General features: G+C 32.6%; 3 protein-coding genes across 3 annotated transcripts; 1 reads left to right on the top strand and 2 right to left on the bottom strand.

Annotated features, from left to right (window-relative positions):
- Positions 1-2314: 2314 nt before the first annotated feature.
- LOC123197065 (mavicyanin) lies at positions 2315-3269 on the bottom strand. The gene is made up of 2 exons (XM_044611249.1): positions 2846-3269; positions 2315-2755 (listed from the first exon to the last, which is right to left on the bottom strand). Exons 1-2 carry the CDS (start codon positions 3042-3044, stop codon positions 2415-2417), a joined length of 540 nt encoding a protein of 179 aa, XP_044467184.1. The 5' UTR covers positions 3045-3269; the 3' UTR covers positions 2315-2414.
- A 4243-nt stretch (positions 3270-7512) lies between these two features.
- LOC123196729 (nuclear-interacting partner of ALK-like) lies at positions 7513-11086 on the top strand. Its single transcript, XM_044610827.1, is given in 9 exon segments — positions 7513-7711; positions 8186-8409; positions 8519-8566; positions 8569-8665; positions 8756-8812; positions 8815-9095; positions 10081-10279; positions 10522-10689; positions 10930-11086. Coding segments are annotated over 7 exon segments (825 nt in total). The 5' UTR covers positions 7513-7617; the 3' UTR covers positions 10105-10279; positions 10522-10689; positions 10930-11086.
- Positions 10858-12505, bottom strand: LOC123196728 (peptidyl-prolyl cis-trans isomerase CYP26-2, chloroplastic). Its single transcript, XM_044610826.1, has 2 exons — positions 11460-12505; positions 10858-11067 (listed from the first exon to the last, which is right to left on the bottom strand). The coding sequence occupies exons 1-2, from the start codon at positions 12311-12313 to the stop codon at positions 10965-10967; spliced, it is 957 nt and encodes a 318-aa protein (XP_044466761.1). The 5' UTR covers positions 12314-12505; the 3' UTR covers positions 10858-10964.
- Between the last annotated feature and the right edge of the window lie 2505 nt (positions 12506-15010).

Genomic DNA, 15010 nt, shown 5'->3' with positions numbered 1-15010 from the left:
AAGAAGCAAAATACGGAGGGCAATAAGGGTTTTTTACTTTTGAAAACAAAAGCATTTAAAAATGTTGTGTAACGGTCATATTGATGTCAGGAACTCAATCGAGAGCAAAGGAGAGGCAGGGCCCATTTGGACATTTCACGTCCCTCATTTATTTATTACCTTAATAATAAAAGTAATTAGATATTATATTTATTAAAAATATAATTATTAATTAATATAATAATATATTATTATGTAATTAAATAATTTTAATATAAAAATAAAATAAAATTTAATCATATAATTAATGATATATATATATATATATATTACTTTAAAAAAAATGACTAATTTCTATTCAATACATTTAAATAAAATTTTTTATATCTTTTTTTTTTTATAAATATATTGAAACATACAGTACATGAGGACTGAATGATGACACACATTAGTTATACATTTTGCATATAAAATTTGTCTCACTTTTAATCTCAAAAGAGGACAAAAAATAATTTTTATAGCCGTAGATTCCAAGTCAAAACACAAAAAATTATTATTCCTTCTTGGTGGGATAATTAACTTTTTGATAATCAACCCACATTTTTCAATTTATTTCAACAATAATTGTTTGTAATTACTTCTATTTATAAGATTTTTTTTTCAAAGATTTACTTTTTGATAGTTTTGTACATAAACTCTTTCAAATGTATTAAATCATTTTCTGTAAATTGTATAGCTATTTATGAATATTTTTTTAATTGTATATCTTTAAAATAATGCTATATATAAAAAATAATAATATATTTTTGAATAAAATTATATATTGGGAGAAACATATGATTCTTTTGAGTCAAAGTGAGGTTTATATAATTATTTATATCAGCAATAATTAAGGTTAATATATTAAATAGTATAATTGAGGCCAAAAGACTTATTCCCACCCAAAGTATACTGTATATCCAAGTTTATACCTTTTAACTTTAACAATTTCATTTACCCATTTATGGACAGTTAAAGTTAACGAAACTCTAACTTCTTAAAATTTTATTTCTTTTTCCCCCTCTAAATCCTAAAAAGTAATCATTTCACCTCTAAATCAAGTTTTAAAAAAATAATATTCCCCCTAAAGTTTAGTTTTCAAACTCCAATGTCATTATTGACAACCTCTCCCTCTTAACTCTTTCTCTCTCTCTGGTGGTCTCTCTCCTCTTACTTGGACCTCTGGCCAGCGTCGATTGAAACTAAAAAACGATCAAGAAGAGATCTTTGTCTTCATCTTCATTCCTAGCTTTAATCAATTCCAGCGGGAGGTCCAAGTGAGAAGAGAGAGATTGCTAGAGGGAGAGGAAACGTCTAGAGGGATAGGCTGCCAACAATAACACCAGAGATGATGTTGGAGTTTGAAAACTAAACCTTAGAAAGGAAATATTATTTTTTAAAACTTAGCATAAAGAAAAAATAGTTAGTTTTTAGGATTTAAGAGAGAAAAAGAAATTAAATTTAAGTTTATTTTTAATATTATATATGAAATGATGATTTTGTTCTTAAAATTAATAGACTTAACTGTCCATTGGTGGTTAAATAAGTTTTTCAAATTTAAGAGATGAAAACAATATATTTTGGGTGGGAATAAACCCTTTTGCCTATAATTAATTAATACTTTGGAAGGGAGGGCAATAATATATTGGTGGAAACTTGCATGATACGTTGAGGATTCTAAATTACAATTTCTGTTTATAATAAAATTATGTGTATTTTTTTTAATATATAAATAAATATGATTTAAAGGTTTTAAATTAAAAATAAAATAATATTCAATCATATAATAAATGATGACAGATAAACATACCATTTAACTTCTCTTTAATAGGTAGAAGCTATGAAGACAAGTGCGGAGTTGGAGGCAATCTCAAACTACATGGGAGGCTAATAGCACTCAACAAGTTGAGAAAAATAACACAAAATTTGAACCAACTAGATGAGTCTTAGACAAGATTTATAAGAACCCACTATCCAAAAGGCCGCAGGGTAGCCCTCATTCCTACCTCTCATCATGACTCTCAAAAGAAATGGACTCTTTTTTTTTTCCCATTTTTGGAGGAAAATTATATTCCAATTAGGCTTTTAAATCTTTTTTTTTTAAGACTATAATGGTTAAGTTCTTATTTGAATTTAAACAAAAAAGAAATTTTACTGGCTTCATAATCTCTTGACAAAAAAATTAATTAACCTCATAATTGTTGGGATTAAGCATTAGATTTTCTTGTTGATTTCAATAATAAACCCCTCAGGCTGTGAGATAATAAATAATTAATTTTTATCTAATCATGAATTCCAACAATTATCTCCACAAATGACTCTAGTGAAACTGACCTAACAAAAACATGAATAACAAATAAGAACAGGCTAAAATGGATTGATCTAGTTAAAGAAGCCTAATGAAAAAGCAGCAATAGAAAAGACAAAACTAGCAACACTATATTTATTGGAGAAGCCATGGAAGGGCTTAGAACTGAGCCATTGTTCTTTTCGTCTGTGGTGGTCTGGTTCTGGGGTTGTTCGGGAGAGTTTGCCGGAGGCTCCAAAACTTTGATGATCATCTTCTGCCCCCGCTCACAATGGCCGGAAACGCCGCTGATGAAATAGAACAACCCCGGCCGCTCCAGCTTGAAGACGGTGTCGCCATTGTTAGAGTAGAAAAACGGATGAGATGATCGACACTTCTGGTACTCCTCCTCAGTCACCACCATCACTGAGTCTTCCTTGTACTTAAAATCTGAATTCATCATCAAACACACATATAAAACAAAAATGAAACTTTTTTAAACAGGGAAGAAGCAATATTTCATCAGAATTTACTACTTACGGACTATATCATCAGGCTTAAACCTGTTGCCGGAGGCCCACCGATTGTACATTTGGTCAGCGTCGTTGCCCTTGGGAATAACCCAGCCATCGTCACCGCCCGCTTCATATTCAGTGCAAGTTACAGTGTGCACATGGAGAAACAAGAAGAGAAACAAAAAGAGAGAAGCTTTGAAACAGATAACAAGGAGAGAAGCCATAATTTTTTGGACTCAAGGGAGCTCTCACTTAGTCTGTGCTTAGTCTCTTGAAATAAAAACAGGAGATGAGTACAGTACGTAGTTGAGAAAATATGGTTAATTAATTAAAGAGAAGCGAAATTGAAGGCTGTTAATGGGAGAATAATTAGGAGAGAGATGTGGAGATAGTGGATTCTTGGAGGTAACCGTTGAGAAAGAGGTCTATCTTTGACCTGGTATAAGTAAGTTCTTTCACAGGACACCAGCTTGTTGGGCAGAATCAGGACTCTGCAATTATGGATGGATATATAATCTTAGATTAATTAGCCTATTGATTATGATATTTATTATTTCCCTTCAATATTTAATACTGACAATTATACATTGTGCAGAAAAGGCTGACATTTAATGGAGATTTGCTAGCTAATTAATCATCTTTTTATCTGATCTTCTGCTCTTCGTAGGGTGGCTATAGAGTTCAAACACAGCACTATTTAATATATAACTTAAATATGGTCAGGTTGGCAAAGGAGTTGAGGCTTCAAGCAAAAGAAATCTTATTTACTGAGTGCTCTTACAATCAAGTCCTCTTTTGGCAATTTTCCTTCAAGCTTGTCGTGAGTGAAGTCAAACCTCCCAAAGTCAACGGTTTCGACCCAGCTTAAGTCCATTATCAAGAGCTCGGTCTACCCCCCCAAAACTCACCAGAATCTGACCTTGAAGCCGATTTCCAGCAAGAACAAGACGTCCTAAATTGACCATATTGCCCAACTCCATCTTGGTAGTTTGCCAGTCTTAACAATTTTCTAGTAAAACCAAAGATTGGAGCTTTTTGAGGCCGCCAAAACTTGTTGGAATAGTGCCAATTAATAAGTCGCGGGTTTGATCGAAATTCTAAAGATTATGAGAGAGTAAACAACCCGAAAAGGAGACAAAATATTATATATTTATCCCTATCTTCATCTCATTTTTTAAAGTCAAAATTTTAGTTATCCCATCCTATTTTCATTTTTATCAAAAAATTCTGTCCCCCTCAAAAAAAGGGTGAGTGAGGAACCAATAGAGATGGCAACGGGGAGGGCGGGGAGGGGATCTCAATCCCCGTCCCCGCTACGGGGATGAAAATAATTCTTCGTCCCCTCCCCGCAAAGAAAAATCTCCTCCCCATCCCCTCCCCGTACTGCAAAAAAGAAATATTATTTTTACCTTGTAAATACAATATAAATATATTAAATAACAAAATTAAGCAAAATTAAAATTAATCTACTATTTCAAATATCATAAATATAATATATTAACTCTTTTAATATGCATAACAAAAACCTAAATAAATTTGAAAAATATAAATAATTTAAAACTATAAAAATATATTAATATAAAGAGACGAGGATAGGGGCGGGGAGGGGACACATGTATCCCCATCCCTGTCCCATCCTTGATTGCTGAGATTTTTTTTATCTCCGTCCCCGTCCCCTTCCCCATTTTTATCGGAGAATCCCCTTATCGTTAGGGTCGGGGCCTCTAAAGTCGGGCCCAAATTACCATCCCTAGGAACCAGTTTGCCAGACCAAATTACCATCTCCAACCTCAACCATTTTTCTCCGTAAGTTAATGTCATGAATTAATTGGCTTTCATGAAAAATAAAAATGTTCTTTCTTGTTATTTATGAAGTACAGGGAAAGCAACTAAAATAGATAAAATTTTAATTATGTAATTCATTTGATACTTTGCATGAAGAACTAGTGTAATGTAAGTAAAATAAAGGAATTCTTGTTGTCAAAGTCGTGATTAATTTCAACCTATATTGGCGCCTATCCACAGGGATCTGGATAGAGATCTGAACCATTCCACTGCTTCTCCATAAATCCCTGAATTGCTAAATAAAGAGCCTCTTGCTCTTTTGTCTCCATTGCTGCTACATCTTGATCTTCCTGGCCCTCCACATAAACTTACAAACCACCCAACAAAAGGGAATACAAGAAAAATTGCCAGAAATGAATTCTTCATTATGGCCTTTCTTAGCTGACAAACTTAAGTCCTCCTAGAAGAAGAAATGATGATCGTGTTTATAATCTCCAGCCAATGGAGAGACAGAAAAAAGAGAGAGAGTGAGACTCAAATGAAGTAAGAGAAACGAACTTCTAAGAACATAACTGAACTAAAAAGAAGAAAGAAAACGAAGTAGATAGTTTTTAGAAAAGCAAAATCTACAAAGCGCTTAAAGAGAAGCACTGGCAGCCACTTCTCGAGGCGAAAAAGGCCAGCTAGCAATAATTACAGCAATGAAAAGAAGCCGATCGAAGAAGAGAAGCTTTCAAATTAAATGGGTCGCCATATCGAACTTATCTATATAGCTCTGCGCAGTGCAGCTGCCTTGAAAGCTAGTTAAATGCATGTGCTCTTGTTGTTGGTGAAGGATCTTATTACTGTTAGTCTATCAATATAATTGAACCTAGGATTTAATTTTGGATTAGGGTTAGGGTTTTAGCGATTCTCGTTACTGAAGTTTAATGTTGTTTATCTTTAAAACCAAATAAGGACTATTCTAGTTAATTGCAGGTATACACAAACATTTTCCCATCTTCCTTCTTCTCATCTGTGGCTGCATGCAATGCCGGGACAAATTAATATAAAAGTTCTTGTGCTCTATATAGCACGAAAACAGAAATGGAAATGGAAATACAAAAATGCAGAAAGATTGAAATATATTTTTTAAAAATATAGGGTGGAAAACAAAAAATATAAAAAATATAGGGTGTTTTTAAGATACTAAATCAAAGTTAAGGTGGAAATGGCAAAAGAGAGTAATACCTGAAATCAGACTTTTTATCAATTAAAAAAAAAAAGAAAAATATGTGTGTTTCTTTTCCTAAAACATGTTTTATTTTTTTTATATTTCTAAAATGGCCCAAAATGTTTCTTACAAATTTCAGGGGGTTTTTGAAAGACATGTTTCTGAAAAGCAAAAACGCACCATGGGGTAAGTTTTCGTGCTTCCTAGCTTGTGTTGTGCAAGCTTTTTCTTGATCAGCTTTCTAACGAAAAGATTATCTGTTTGAGTAATGATATATATATTCAATTTTGAATATCTCTAACTATTCATAAATATATCTTCCTTATATTATGTCAATGAGATTTGGAAGATGTTTTGTCTGGATGATGAAGTTTTCAAACAGATAATATATCATCATGTGATTAAATGATTTTCTTCGCTAGGTCAAAGTTCTCGATGTTCATTTATAACTTATAATAAATATATTGTAACATTACAAAGAAAGGCAACAATGTGTTTGGTATTGTCAATAAATGTAATTTGCAACTTCTATTAGGGTTATTCACACTTTATAATAATTTTAATAACATTTTTTTAGAAACATTAAATATCAATAAGAAAAAAATAATCCCTCCCTCTATTATAATAATTTCACATTATTACATAGTCAACATAAAGCATTATTTCAAAGATACAAACTTTAAAATTAGAATTTTAGTATACTTTACCTTAATATTTTTCTATGGTGTGTTGTCTTATGATATACTTATTTGGGTTAGATTCAATTAGAGTTGAGCTCGAATAAAGTATAATTTAAAATCGATTCAAATATAAAAGAATCGGTTAAAGATTAGTTCCGATATTAATAAGTTGATGCTTGAAAATAAATTAACCTTAAATTTGATTCAAATTAAATTAAATTAAATTAAATTCAAATATTTGAATAGATTATAACTTAATCATTTATATAAAACTCAATATTTAATTCGAATTTGATTTATTTAAACCGGCCTTAAAATTTAAAGTCAAGCAATTCATTCCTGAAAGTCTCTGGAAGGATTATCATTTAAAGGGATGTCTTTCCTTAATTTAATAAACAGATTAAGGGGGCGTTTGGTTTGGGTAATGTTTGATTACTAAAATAGAAAGATTACCTTGAAAATAGATTACTTAGAAGATTACTGGGTATAAATGATTACTATGTTTGATAAAATTTGATAGGTATAAAGAATTATTTTGTTTAGTTAAAGGTAATAAAAGATTACTAGTAAATTATTTTATTTAAATGCGCTTGAATATAATTATTTTTAAATATTTTTTATATTATTTGTCATATTAATTAAAAATAAATTTATTTTTATCTCAAAAAATTAATAAATAATAATTTTTCTATAATAAACTTAAGATTACTCCAGTAATCTTTAAATACCTAAGGTGAAGGTGGTAATCAGATTACCATCTATATTACCTGCCACGTCAGCATTGGTAATAGAAGATTACTGTAATCTTTTATTACTGAAGAACCAAACAAGGGAATAAAAGATAGATTACCAAGGTACTCTATCTTACCGTCAACCAAACGCACCTTAAGGATGAATGATTGGGCTGGCCCTTGCAAATACAACTAGGTTCTTGCCATCAAACCCAATTAAGTGAAACTCGGGGCGACCCGGATGTACCTGGGATTTATGCTCTGAAGTTTGACCCACTACGGTCTACAGAGACGAGACGACACAACACACAGCCAGCAAATAACGTTGTCGTTTTAAGTTGGTAATACTTTGAGATTGGAAGCCAAAGGAAGGACAGATTCTCTTGCAATGCAAACACAATGGCGGGGGGTTCATAAAAAAGGTTCCACTCGATCATGGATAAGCTCTTTCAACCTCCTAAGTCCACACCAAGCTCCTCCAGGTTCTCTTTCTTTTCTTCTCTTTTCTTTTTTGGTTAATCTTTGTGTTTTTACTTTCAGCTTCTGATTACCGGGGAAACAGAAGAAACAAATAGAAAAACGAAATGAAAACAAGAATTTGTGCTTAGTCGAGCTAAATATTTCTATAATGTTTCGTTTTATTGACAGTGATTGAAAATATTGATAGTATAACCTTTTAGAATTTGAAAATTATTTTCTTTTAATTGCTTTGTCTGTTCAATTTAAGTTTTAGGTTTAATGTTTGGGGATGTTAGATGTCAAGTCTGGTAAATATGTATTACTTGAAGTATTATAAATCTATTAATATTAAATATCAAAGTTGTAGCTGAATATGAATGAGAACACTTTGTTATATTGAGAATTTTACCAGCCTGTATGGCAGTGCGATCTTTGTGTTTGTAGAATACAGAGTGTAAAATTAACAATTTTTTTATGGTTTTGTTTATAAATACTAGTTTTTTCAGCAGTTGAAGTGGCAGTAGGCTCAAAGCGATTGAATCCAGAATCTGCATTAGCTCTAGTGCAACCTAAAACCAGCGTATACACTGTAGAGAAACACAAACAGTCTTTGTCTTCAGCTGGGTCATCTCAAGCTCCTCTGTGTGGACCATGGGACCGAGGAGATCTTATGAGGAGGCTTGCCACCTTTAAGTCTATGACATGGTTTGCCAAGCCTAAGGTTGGAGAAATATTGTTTAAGGTTTTAGTCCTCTTAGAAAGAAGGGAAAATAAATTCTCTTGGTTTTATCTAATAACATGTCTACATGCTCTTTTCCTGTTGTTTTTAGGCTGTAAGTGCTGTAAATTGTGCAAGGAGAGGTTGGGTCAATGTGGAAACAGAGGTTGGGTCAATGTGGAAACAGATATCATAGCTTGTGAATCTTGTGGAGCTTGTCACCTTTTTTCTGCTCCATCATCTTGGACACAGCAGCAAGGCATGTTATTATTTTCACTTCATCAGACAATGTTAAATCAGTATTCTAAATGTTTTTATCTCAATATAACTCTTTCCTGTGTTCTCTCAGTTGAGAAGGTAGCCTTGGTATTTAGCTTAAAGTTAGACAATGAACACAAATTTCTCTGCCCTGGATTAACAATATCTGCGATGAAGCATTGGTGCTATTTCCTCCTATACCGCCTCCAGTTTTAGTTGACAAGTTTCAAGAACGTTCTTCTGCACTCTTACAATTGTTATCTCTTCCAGTAACTTTATCTTTGGCCATTGAGTGCATGAGGAGCCCTAAGTTAGAAGAATTTCTTAAGCAGTTGTTAATGCTGGAATGTGGTGATGGATCTGTGAAGGCTTCTCAAATAGATTGCCTTGGTTGTGACTCTGAAAACATATCTCCTAACTTATATTATCAGGTTTGAAACTTGTTTGCTTGAATGGTTTGTGAATTCTGGGTTGCTGATATGATCATTTGCTTACTTCAAATATTGTTATCACTGGCATATAAGCTTCAATACATCTTGCCTTGTTGTTCCCTCCTTATACATATAGAGTTTATGTATGTTTTCAATGGTTGATCAAGATTCCATTTCCCCAACCTGAAGCCTATAGGTTCTCTATTCTGATTCCTTTTTACACTGTGTCATGCTCATTATTGCAGTCAATGACAATTCTACTGATTTCCAATGGACAATTGTCAAAAACTATCCCTATATCTTCAACCATCATCAAACGGAATAACTCTATGTTCAAAATCACCAAAAACTACCCCTGACCCTTACTTTCATTCATTACTGTTAGTGGGATAAATTTACTTGTGTGGGGATAATTTAATTTACAAATGTTGCTTTAGATTTTGTTAGCTGGTTTCTTTGGCTATCCATAAGCTATGTCTGACACTAGTTGGAAGAATTTTAACAGGTCTCATATTTGTGCCTTGAAGAATAAGTCAAACAAGGTATTGGCACTAGTTTACTCATGGTATCGAGAAGATGAATGATATGGTTAGAAAATCCAATGGGCCATTAAGATCCACTGTTCATCTTCAAAAACTGCAGTTTATTTCAGAAGTAAAACACATTACTTTTTTATGTAAAAAACAAAAATGAAATAAAAATATTCCTCATGTTTTGAGTGCTTAATGAATTCTAACAAGCAATTGTTACTTTCTGTGTTACGTATGCCAATTATAACAGTTTAAATCAATTAATAGTGCTCCTATCTTCCAGCCGCTACTGAACTGTGGATAATGCCTTCTTTGATAGATGTCAGTTTGGTCTATGCATTTTAGCATTTTGCGGCTAATTTTCTCCTGCTTTTTTTTTTTCTCGTTTTTCTGGTTCTCATAAGATTTGTTATTTGATTATAACAGTTTAAATTAATCATGCTCCTGTCTTCCAGGAAAGGGTCCTAAGCAACTTTTAGAAGATAATGGGGTGAAATTTGATCCAATTAGGTGGCACAGGCTTTTTTGCCCTGGATTTTTTCAACAGGTAGTGGATCACCCAGATGGCAAATAACACTATCTGCTTTTTGTCATCTGAAAGAGCACTCTCATCCATCACTGGCAAATTCTCCTCCATCTACCTCTGTGATTAAGGTATATCCATATGTTCTACCATCAAGCCTTGGTTTAAAGACATTTGATATTAACAGTGGGCAGCACAATTATAAAACTCAGTAAATAATAATTCATAGAACATTGAACCTGCAAATTGGTCTGAGCTTAATACTAAGTTGATCTGAATTTGTATGTGTATATAGTACACAGTGATGGTCCATTAGTTTCCTTAGTACTTTCATCTAGAAAGGATTTATATCTTGCTATATAATTATTAACAGGTGGATGATCCCATCACCTCAGTTAGAAAGCTTTTCTTGTCTCCGGTCACGAAAAGATTGAAGCCCAGGCATTAAACAAGCTGAAGTATGCACCAATTCGTCAGTGTTTATGGAACTTAACGAGTTTCCAAATATGCCAGGGATGAGACTCCTGTCTGCTCTTATCTGGTAGGTTCGGATGTCTGTAAGGATTAATTTCTGTGTATCTCAATTGAAACCTGTAAGGTTTTGTGTCTAATGTTGCAAGAAAGAAGTTTTGGCACAATAGTTCCTGTTTATGACAATATGATTATGAGTTTTGATTTTTTTCACCTTGTCCTACACTATGTTGTAAAATATTATAACAAGTTTTTTTGACAATTGCAATATTACTTGTTCTTCGCATGAAATTGTTCTCTCATAGTACAGAACTGCAAGAACAAGACAAGAGTATCAAATTGTCGTTATGCCATCAAGCCACAATTTGTGATGATCACCTTTGAGTACGGGCGGTTGAAGCCTCTTTCTGCCACAACAGCCCTTTTGTCTCCTATTAGCTTTGCAACCCTGCTCAGCAGACAACAGGTGATTATATTTCCTCTACAATTGTGAGTATTAACAGTATTGAAGTATGAATAAAGGAATAGCTGACTGAAAAGCTGAAAAATAAGTACCCTTAGCTTGGATTATGGAAACTTGTTTCCCTAGTAGTTCCTTTATGAATCAGTTCTTGTTATGACCTGGATTGATATTGTATTTGACAATTTTAAATTGTATTATATTTTCGAGAAAATGCTTTCTAAATCCCTGAAAGAGTCATGTTTCTGCACAAGTCAAACATCTGTTTCTAATTTTTCAATGAGTTGAGTTAATATAATGCTCTCTATAATCTGCTTTATTTTTTGGTTACTAGGAAGAAAATTAAGAGTTCAAGAAATACCCAGGATTGAAAAGCTTACCTGAAATACGGAGAACCAGTATTCTCTTGCACAGTCTTAACTTGCCCAATCTTCTCCACGACCTCCATTCCTTCCAAGACTCTTCCGATGACCAGAGCTGAGGCGTCCAGCTCCGGGGAATCCTCTGTGGAAATAACAAACTCTGTCCCATTGGGGTCCTTACCAACCTCCTCTTGATCAATCTTCAGCTTGCCTTGCCGGGCAACCAACTTAAGCTTTGGAGGCGGCTTCAAAGGATCTCTGACGATAATGCTGACAGTTCCAGCCAAGTTCTTAGTCCCAGGACACTTGACGTTGTCTCTCTCCCATTCTTTTATGAGATTATCAATTGCCAGATTGCTTCCTGTTTTCTGTGCAAGTTCAGCATCCACTCCATATGATCTTACACCGCCATGCTGCACATAATTTGGCATGATTTTGATAAACTCTTTTCTTCTGTAGCTAATACCTGCAGCTCCACTGACAAGACTACTAAACCTTGCAGCTCCAGCTGGTGCATTTTCTCCATATAACCCAACAACAATGCGACCAACAGGCTCTCCATCAATGGATATATCAAGAAAAGCTTTCTTGGTTGCAACCTTGCTAGTACAGTCAAGACTAGTATCATTCAAATTCTCTTCTTCAGCTTGCACCTTAGACAGGTTGAAATATGGTTCCAGAATCTGAGTACCCAGAAGAAGAAGCAATGATGAATTGCCGGAAATTGCAAGTTCCCGGCGTGACAATTTGCAGTTATGTTTAAGACCGGGAAGAGTTGGGGGAGTGGGAAAATTCTGGACTTGAGTGACTGATGATGGTATTGGAGGAAGGATTTGTGGGGAAGAAGGCAAGACTTTCTGGCTTTTTAACATTTTTATGAGAAAATTGCTTCTCTGGGTTGGATTCTTCCTGGCCTTGAAGAATGGTAATTTGGTTCAAATAAGGATGCTGTTGTTTCTCCCATTTTCCAGAGGAAGAGATTTTCAGGATAAGATACAAAGCAAATCCATCCATGTACTTGAAAATGTCTCATTTATGGGTCCGGTTTTACACCACCAATCTCAAGAGTTCTTGTGGGCCATTTCCTGATACGAAATCAAGGTTCTGAATTTGGATTTGGACCATAAATTTGGTCCATAATTTCATCACAGAAATCAATATTAAAAACAATAATGGTATATATATACAATTTTTAATACATAATAAAATACATAAATAATATATTATTATGTAATTAGATATTATTTTATTTTTAATTCAAAATTATTTTATCATATATATTCGAAATTATATTCACATTTTATCGTGATTAAAAGTATGAGAAATAAAACAAGTAAAATTTAGAGAAATTAATTAAAATAATTTAATTTTGTTGGGGTTAAAGAATATTAGTCAACACTCTATGGACTATATGGACATATCATTTAGCTCCAATAAAATTAAGTTATTCTAATTAATTCCCTAAAATTTATTACCTTTTCTCTACTTCCATCATTCTTCAAATGCAAAATTTACATTCTGTTATTTTGCCTTCATCAATTGTTATTACTAAAAATAAGATAGATGGCCAAGGCAGCTTTGTGTGTATATATATAAAAAGCTTATCTTCTAAGTCATGAGGTTTGGATGAAGATGCTACCTCAACAATTTAGGTGAACATCTTTCTTCTCCTTCAGCTGAACTCATGCTTTATTTTGAAGGCCTGTCATAACTATGGCAATATCAAGAAATAGAAATTGTATTCAAACTAAAATGGGATTTTAATCAGGTTTTAATTAAATAAAAAATTATTTCTGAAATTTAAAATATAATCTCATGTCATATCATAGTTGAAATTACTACAACACCACATTAGACATGCAATATAATGCGGTCGGTTCAATATAACACTTTATCCAAACATTGCTCTCACGTTTTTACTATGTTCCCCATTTTATTACCCAATTTTCATTTAGGCCAAAAGACTTGTTTCCTCCCAAGGTTTGATATAATTTCAAAGTCTTGTCTGTCAATTTAAAAAAATTTAAACATTTATTTATGAACAAATTTATATTAAAAATTTCAATTAGAGTTAAAGGTAAATATGTTATTTAATAAAAAATTTTAAAAAATTAAAATTTTATCACATTTTCTCCTATGAGTTTAAAAACTATTATTTTTTCTCCAACTAAGATTTAAAAAATAAACATTTCCCCCATAGGGTTTATTGTTTTGCGTTCTTATTGTTCCTTTGGTGACTAGAGTCGGCCAACTTTCATACCAACACTCTTCTCTCCTGGACAACGACAAATTATTGATCAATCGGAGATGGACCAATGATTCCAATGATTTATCAATGTGAAGACAAAATAGATTTGTGTATCGTATATATCTATTTCTTTCGATCAATTTGTGCATTGACTAACATACAGATTGATCAAAAGAAAAAATAAAATTTTTTTTTAGCTAATTTATGGGTCTAAAAGAAATAAATTTATGTAATACACAGATCTATTTTATCTTTACATTAACGATTCATCACCATCTAAAAGTGGGAAGAGTACTAGCATGAAGATTGGCTGACTCCTATCATTAGAGGAGTAACAGCCAAAAAAACTATAAACTCTAAGAAAAAAAAAAAAAATTTTTTAAATCTTATATAAAGGGAGAATGATCGAATTTTAAATTCACGGAAGGAATATAATAAAACTTGAATATTTTAAATTTTTTTAAACAAACCACGGCCGTTAAGGTCGAGATGGGTCCCAAACATTATAATGATGACGTGGACGGCATAGATATGAGTGGACTGCGTGTGTACATGAAAGAATAATTTAAAACGACAAACAAATGGAACGAAAAAAACTGACGCCACCATGCAACCACTTCCTCGTCATCACCAAATAAAATCAGTCGACGGCCACTGATTCATTATTACTTTTTTAAGAACCGTACACGTGGCTCATTATACTGTGAGTTCATGACGCGCCATATGCCTGCATATTACTTGCTTAGTTTATAGGAACATTCTTGCAAAATAGTACTCTACTACGTATAGTTGTATTGCTCTATTTATATATCATATATATCTTGGTCTTAAATTATAATTGAAATTCAAAATATAAACAGGGGAAAATAATTTATTACTTAAATAAAAAAATATTTTGATTTTGTAGGATTATATAATTTTAATTGTATCAGAATTTCAAATTTCATATTTCAAATATCCGATAATAATTATTAATCAATAATTTCTAGCTAGGGAGATGTGACAATAGACAAATAGTTGACCACAATAATTATTTTAAAAACATTAATTAATTAATAATTTAAATTGGGTTCATATTGCAAATATAGGAAACAATATTCTAATTTGGGTTGGACATGAAAATGATTTATACGTGTACCATTTATAATTTATTGAACAAAACAAGTGCCATGTTTGGACCATTCACTATTTAATATGTGACAACTAAATTGTTTGTGTTGTGCAAGCTGAAGGCTCAATTGTTTGGTCTAAAAAATTCAGTTTCTTGATCAAATAAAATTCAATATTCAATATTTGGTATATCTACTTTTAATTATATAAT

The sequence above is a fragment of the Mangifera indica genome, chromosome 14 (assembly GCF_011075055.1).
Source record: "Mangifera indica cultivar Alphonso chromosome 14, CATAS_Mindica_2.1, whole genome shotgun sequence".
Lineage (NCBI taxonomy): Eukaryota > Viridiplantae > Streptophyta > Magnoliopsida > Sapindales > Anacardiaceae > Mangifera > Mangifera indica.
Note: the sequence above shows the minus strand (reverse complement) of the source record. Positions and strands in the feature narration are given on the sequence as shown.